The 7,638-nt window shown below is 43.0% G+C and overlaps 1 protein-coding gene across 6 annotated transcripts in view; it reads left to right on the top strand.

Moving 5' to 3' along the window:
• LOC101575222 (IQCJ-SCHIP1 readthrough transcript protein) overlaps positions 1-7,232 on the top strand; it is an 890,224-nt gene extending 882,992 nt beyond the window's left edge. For all 6 annotated transcript variants that reach the window (XM_012516600.1, XM_023699695.1, XM_023699694.1 and 3 more), the window contains 2 exons: positions 2,139-2,232; positions 6,587-7,232. In XM_012516600.1, the coding sequence (XP_012372054.1) occupies positions 2,139-2,232; positions 6,587-6,638 (146 nt within the window). In that variant the 3' untranslated portion in view covers positions 6,639-7,232. The remainder of the gene's footprint in view (positions 1-2,138; positions 2,233-6,586) is intronic.
• Positions 7,233-7,638: the final 406 nt, after the last annotated feature.

Below are 7,638 nucleotides of genomic sequence, written 5' to 3' on the forward strand. Positions count from 1 at the left end.
GCAAGCACTCTGCTGAGTGGTAGCTGTAAAAAGCTACTCCAAGAGCGCACTGAAATAAATGAGATGTTTCACTAGTTCTAAATAAAAAGTAGCTTATGCAGTGCCATGTTAATACATTCAGTATCATTTTAAAATCAGAAGAAATGATTCAAGATTTTAATGAAGTAACCATACATTTACAGGATTTCTAAAAACTATATATTCTAGAACTACATTTAATTTCTGCTGAAGATTAGTTTCTAGAATTGTTATTTATTCCAAGACTGAAAAGCCTTTCCAGTCTTTTACCACTGAAACATCTTCTTTAGACTCTTAGATAATAAAATTGAAATCTAGACCTTTGTGGTAGTCAATGAGATTTTATACACCACCATGATTTTCTTTTCTTTCTTTTTTTTTTTTTTAAGTATTTAGTACAGTGTCTACAGGGTCTCACTACACAGATTGGACTCAAAGTGATCCTATTTTCAGCCTCCCCATCACTGGGATTACAAGCACAGGCCACCATGCCCAATCTCAATCTCTGTCTCAGCATGCCCTGGGGACAAGGCTGGCACGCGCCCCCGCCCCCAGATCAAACCCTGGATCCTGAGTCAGCTTAAGCAGGCACTTTAATTTGCTGAGCTATCTAGCCAGCCCAATATGATTTTCTTTGTTTTTAAAATTTGAAACTACTCTGAATTTAAGGACGATAAGCAGACCACTGAAGCCAGAATCTCTACAAGAGTGGGAGGGGGGATTCCAAGTGGCCCGCCCTTTCTCTCCTTTCTCTGCCCAGGTCTCACATTGCTGAGTGCTGTGTTTGTGCCTGGCTGCGCAGGGGCTTCTGTGAGGGAGACGGGCAAGAGCAAGCCCTTTGCTTTTTCATAGTTTTCATGGACAAGAGTCAGCTAACTCAGTGCATGGATTTGGTGGAATTAGAAGTGTTTCTATCTATCTTTATCTATCTATCTATCTATCTATCTATCTATCTATCTATCTAATTCCCAGTAGAAATCTAAGGAATATTTTCACTGACATTCTGTTTTTTGGATACTTTAAACATTGTTTCTTCAGCTTTTACACATCTGATTATTCAGGAATTCTGATTTTCCAGCGTTTCCACACAACACTTTTCCTTAGAACCACTTCCCCGGGCTACACGAAGGCTCTGTGCATGCCTGGAGGGCCACCTCTCCAGCTGGGTGTTTGAGGTAGCACAGTTAGGTGCCAACAGGATCCCATGGTGGTCAGTGTGGCAAGGAGCAGCCTGCAAATGAAGGACAGAAAACTGATCATGCTCATTTCTTAGAGACAAATTCTACTTTTTCTAACAAGCTAATTCCTGGCAACTAACAGGTTCTTTTTCTACTTGACATAAACATAATTGAATATATAGGCCCAGGGAGATGGCTCAGTGGAATAAGTGCTTCCCTGTCAAGCACAAGGGCCTGAGTTCAATGCCTGGTTCCGCCAAACTCCTATCTAAAATCTCAAATGCTTTGAAATGTTCAGAAAGTTTCAAATTTTGGAATAGGGCCAGCCCAATAGCTCAGCGGATTAAAGCACCTGCAAGCAGGTGCAGGGGCTGGGGATTCCATCCCCGGGCCTGCCATGCCGGCCCTGTCCCCGGGGCACGCTGAGATGGCAATTGAGACTGGGTGTGGTGGTGCACCCATATAATCCCAGCACTTGGGAGGTTGTAAACAAGCGGATCACTACGAGTCTGATCTACTAGTGAGACCCTGAACACCCTGTAGACCCTTCCCTAAAATACAAAAAAAATAATTTTTTTTTTGGAACGTTTCAGATTTGGGATTTGGGAGTAGTATCAATTCAAATATTCTGAAACCACCAAGTCAGCAAAACCTGAAATGTTTCCAGTCGCGAGCATTTTCAGTAAGGGTGCGCAGTCTGTCCTTCTAACCCCTGTATTTCTTCTAGCACCTCTAAAATAGTAAACTGGTCGTATTTCTCTAACTGCTGCTTCTCGTAAGTTTTGAAAAAGCTGAAATAGACTGTTTTGACGCCCACATCTGTACTGTGACGTCTCACTCTTTACACATGTGTATGTGTCCAGATGCCGATAAGTGGTCAACACAGGCATCAGCTGAGACTTGGCTGCCGTTTTATTTTAAATGCTCCTTTCTTTGCCCCAGGCTTGAACGAGGAGTTGGTCCAGCTGCTTCTCATCCGGGATGAGCTGCACACCGAGCAGGACGCCATGCTGGTAGACATCGAAGACTTGACCAGGTCAGTCTGGCTTTCCTTTCCAAGGGAGGAAGGAAGCCCAGGTGGTCTGAAATTTAAAACGAGGACAAGAATTAGCTCTAGAGCACTGTATCCTCCACTTTTACATGAGGCTCGCCTGGAGCAAAGAGTGGAAAGGAGAATAGCGGCCTGAACACCTTGGAAACTGCGTCGCTTCCAGCAGCCCTCTTCCCCTATGGTGCAGTGTCAGTACTTAGGGCTTTTACATTTTCACCAACCTCAGGGAGACAGTTCTGCCCTGGGAGGATGGTCCTGACGGCGTTGGCCCCAAGCCACTGCACGATGGCATGTCACCAGCTCATGAGCAGCAGCAAACTTGGAGCCACAGAGGGGCGCTGGCTGTTATGTGACCTAACTCCAGATCATCTCTGCCACATCCAAAAGGCAGGGACCCTGACAGCTGTCTCTCCACAGCCCCAGTGCTATCACATTGTCCTCACTGGGGGGAAGTCCAGGCTTGAGTTTCTAGCTTGGCTCCCAACCAACTGCCTCTCCATAAAGGTAACAAATGTGCCCTTCCCAAGGGATGCAAAAGTAGGCCAGTGATAGAGAACTTCGTAAAGACCAAGTATCCAAACTGTAACCGAAAACCTATTCATTTATTGTTAAGTGCCAACACTGCAGCTACACCTGAATGCTGAATGCTGAGGTCTTAGTTTAGAAAAAACACCTCATACAGTTGGCTCGTGTGCAGACAGAGGACACTGCGTGCCTGCTGCGGCGTGCAGGCCTTAGCTTCGCCACCACTCGAGTAGACTAATGCTGGTCAAGATCTTCCATTTCTTAGTACTTTCCTTGTAGAAAGGTACATCATACATTGTGGATATGCCATGTATGTGGATGTAAAGTACATTAAATAATATAAACAGTGCTATCATTTCAAATTTACTGTGGCACTTTTCTGAGACAGTCCATATAAAGTCTTTAGGCCAGGAGAGAACAGCTGCTATTACTATCTAAAATGGTATTCAGAGAGCTAAAGACTCCCAAGAAAGAACTCTGCTTGTCGTATTAATGTAAGGAATTAACCCCATATCCAGAGCCATCCCGGAGAAGCATATAAACTTAGGTAGTGCTGTGGCTCAAGCTCCTACTCTAGGGTCCCATCCCAGTAAGTAAGGCGAATAAAATTATTTTGTAATGATGTAGCATTTACTGTAAAGTTTTGCTAGCAAAATAAGTGCTGCACACATGTGTAAGATCTTTTTTAAGAAATATGGGCTGCACTGTTCATTGTGCTTTAAATATTATATCACCGTGTCTGTCCCTCACCTAAAAGCAGTAGGAATTTTCATGCTCTCTGAGCATACTTGAATCTGAAGTACCAAGTAACTCCCGAATCGCATTACTGCCACCTAGAGCCGTATTCAGGCACTACACTAACAGCTGCAGAACAGACCCCTTTTGTTAGTGGGAGACTTTGCATGCAAGTATTGAGATTATGGGAAGTCAGTGGTGAGTCACACCCGGGACCTACATTTTTTGATAAGCTCAGACGCGCTGAGGGTGGTGTGGCCATAGACAAGGATCTACATTCTCTGAGAAACCTCTGACGCCTTCCATAAGGCCTGATTTTCTGGGACAGGAGACCTCCCCTCCACCTCCACGCAGTGCTGTCAGCCCTTCCTAACGAGGCACTGTGAGGATTTGCCCACCTTGCAGCATGTCTGTGTCTTCACACTTTTAATAGGATGTGATCACGGAAGCGGGGCAAGTCATAGTGTGGGTAAAAAGGTGAGGAGTCACTAATTAAGAGGCACTGACAGAGCCCTTGAAATTAGAGCAGTCCTGCCATAGGTGGGGGCACGGTGTCCTTCACAGCCATCTGCATGTGGGGAGAAAGCTATGTGTCTGATCCCAGCTGCAGAAGAGCCACTTTGCGTCCAGGGAACACCTGCTGAAGACCACTGGCTCAGTGTCCTGCAGCAGCGTACGATCTCAGATGGATGAGAGTTCCACTGGGGAGACAAAGGGGAAATTTTCTTCTTCCCACGCTTCCTTCACCTGTCCACTCCTGCCCTTCTGGGTGTCAGTTCATCCAGTGATTCTCGATGTGGGCTGCTCATTAGAACCACCGGGGAGTTTTGTAAACTACTGGTGTGTGGGCCTGCTCCGAGATGCCGACTTTATTATTGTGTGGGGTGGCCTGAGCATCAGGATTTCCTTAAGCTCTACAGTGGTTCGTAGCATAGCACAACTTGAGAACCACTGTTCAGAGGATGCCTCTTAGGTGGAGGCCTCCCTGTCCCCAAAGTCTTGGCTTTTTAATAGTCATGATCCTTTTGTGTTGGATTGTCACCTCTGCCTAAGTCATGGCAATAGTTCTGGCCTAGCAGAGGCTCCTGGGAATTTGCCCGGGTTGTTCCTTACTGTCATGATCCCAGCATACATGCAGCCACATGGTGGGTGTCCAGCAGTGTTACCACCAGCCATATGACCTGGTTCCTGATCGCCACAGTTGTGCACTCCCATCCCATCTGTCTCAGGTGCAGCAGATTGACCCTGTTATGTTTGTCATCCCCCGACAAACAGCCTTCCCTTGAGCAGAGGTGATTTCATTTCATTTAGAGCCATATCCCCAGAGCCTAACACAAGACCTGTGGAACATATAGTAGGTCCTCAGTAATGATCGCTGATAAAAAATGTCTTAGTGTGTTCTGGGTGAAACAGATCTTTAAAAACACTTTAATGTGATTTATCAGTGAAAACCTTTTAGTTTTAAAGACTTGAACTTCTTGCCTTGCTTTCTTTCAAATGTTAATAACATTCACCTTTGGATGTGTGTCTCAAAAGAGCATCCAACTTTCACTGTGTTTCAGAGCTGTCTCCTGTCTGCTTTGCTGTCTTAGAAGCCCCCAGTGTATGTTTCTGCATATGCACACATGGGTATAAAATAAAGCATCTGCTGTAAGAACTACAGTTAAATTAGCTAGAGCGGAAGCTTAGCTCACTGATGCTAAAATATTTCTTGAGTTGAATTTAAGAGACATGAGCTAATTTTAAAAGAATGATCACAGCTCTTTCATACACATAGCCAGAACCAGAGGGCAGTCAGCTACAAAAGATGGTCTTTTCACAGAATGGAGCGGTGAAGGTGTCTTTCCCCTGAGCTCCTTTATGTTATGTGAGCATCGCCATTTATTTGTGGGCTATTGAATGTGGCAAAGATGGTGCTCTCACTTCCCTATTTCTGAAAGTATCTGTGGTTTGTCTGCACCATAGATATGGAACATTCTGCATAAAAACCAGTGAGCTCAGCTTGACATAACTGACGACCCAAGTCCAAGCAGCACACATAAACTGTTCCTAAACCCTTGCATACAGCTGGAAACCACATCCTTGCATCTTTTTCTCTTGCTGAATGTACATTTCCTAAAACCATCCCTCAAGTCCACTGTCCTTTGCAGCCTTTTGCTACCATTCCCTGAGAAGTGCCCATTCAAGTGGTAGGAACAGCCTGGCCATTTGTCTCCCCCTGCCTCCATGGCCCAGCGACTAGCTTGGCCTAACTTTGGCCTCACAGTTCCTAACAGAGCTTAATAAATAACAAGACTCACCTGCCCCTCTGTGAGGCCCGCCTTCACTACTGTGATAGTGTGCTTGAAGTTAACTGAGGGAAAAATTTTATGCCAGCATGATAGGTCTTTAAAGACCTTGTATTTGTTAGGTATTAGCTTTTGTATGAGCAAATTAGATTATTGGCTCCAGATTTCTGGGATCTTGTCTTGTCTTGTCTTGTCTTGCCTTGTGGCTCCAGATTTCTGTGAAAAGTTTTCATTAATACCTGCATCTGTCTGCGTACCTGTGTTTACATAAAGTTGTCACTCAGTTACGCTCAATTACAGCACCTTTTTTGGATCTTCTGTTTAACATTCATTTTCTGTCTCCTATTTCTCTCTTTGCTGTTTGCTGCTTTCTTGTCCTTCCTCACTGGAGCACGCTCCCAACAAGAACAAAACCTCACTGTCTTGCTCACCACCTGACACCAGCACAGGGTGCCATCCCTGGCATGAAGAAGGCATGTTGCAAGTATTTATTAACACAGGTGTCCCAGACACTTGCCTCTTCTCACTTCCAAACATAATGTATTTCTTCTTCATGGTAATAACATCTGTAGGTATTGAGTTAATCCAGCTGTTTAAAAATAAAAGGAATCATAAGTGGAAGATAAAAATTAAAGAGGCCAAATTGGTTTGAATAAGGTCTTTTCTTTGATTCTCATACATTTCACTCTGAGTAACTTTGAACCAAACTTTGGAGCACATTTTAGCTGTAGATTGATAAACAGTTTGGGTCTTTCTTTTTAAACTAAATAACTGTTCTATTAATTTTGCAGACACGCTGAAAGTCAGCAAAAGCACATGGCAGAGAAAATGCCTGCAAAGTGAGAAGAAGCCACCCAACCAGAGGACGAGCTAGAATTTATTTTGCTTCTGTGGTTGTAAAAATGCTGTTACTAAAAGGTGGCGCAGAAACAAATAAATATCAGTGTTAGTCATTGATAATGTCTGAAGCTTAATGTCCAGTGATTGGCCTTTGCTTCTTAATTTATTTTAATTTTTTTACTTGTGCCACTTAATATCAGGCATTTTAATAAGATATTGTTACAAAAAATGTACAGTACTTACACCATCACAAATCATGGTAAATCAAGGAAGGTAGTTTTAACTTTATTTTTATTTGTTTAGAGATTTTAAGTTGGAGCGGTATTTACCATTGACTACTTCCATTCTTCACTGTAGTTTTAAAGAACTGTAAATGACGGTGCTATACAAGTCAAAAAATACATGCCTGCCTCGTAGTGAAGTTGTAGCTCTCCGTAATATGTATATTTTAATCAGTTTTCAACATTTTGTGAATGTTGACTATCTGAAGTTCATTTTTAGACGTGCTATTAACATTCTGTTGGATTCAGAGGGTTCCTTGGAAGTTTTATGTATAAATAATGTAAAATAAAAATTAAAACTTTGTTTCATATGATATGTCTTTTTGCTCAGTAGCAGAAACTGGCTATTTCTTACTCGTCACCCCTTCACAATGAAATTCCCCACCAAGAAGCTTTTATTGATGAAAAAGTACAGTTGTTGCGAAGGACAAGCCTCACAGCAAATCACCAAGAAGATTGTAAGAAAGTATGAATGGGTGGGCCTGAGTTGGGACGAAGTTCAGTAACTTCAGAGTGAGCATTTCTGCTGTTGCTTAAAGTTACCTGAAATGTTAGCGCTTTACTCTTTAATAGCTTCTGGTCTTGTTACAGCCTGGTGTTGCATCAAACTCCATTTACCAAATTCATCATATGAACAGATGGTGCTTGGGTTTACTCTTTTCCCAAGGCCAGTTGTTACTGTTTTTTTGTTTTGTTTTTTTTTTAATTATTTTTTATTTTTT

Source organism: Octodon degus, unplaced genomic scaffold (assembly GCF_000260255.1).
Source record: "Octodon degus isolate 3935 unplaced genomic scaffold, OctDeg1.0 scaffold00115, whole genome shotgun sequence".
In the NCBI taxonomy this organism is placed as follows: domain Eukaryota; kingdom Metazoa; phylum Chordata; class Mammalia; order Rodentia; family Octodontidae; genus Octodon; species Octodon degus.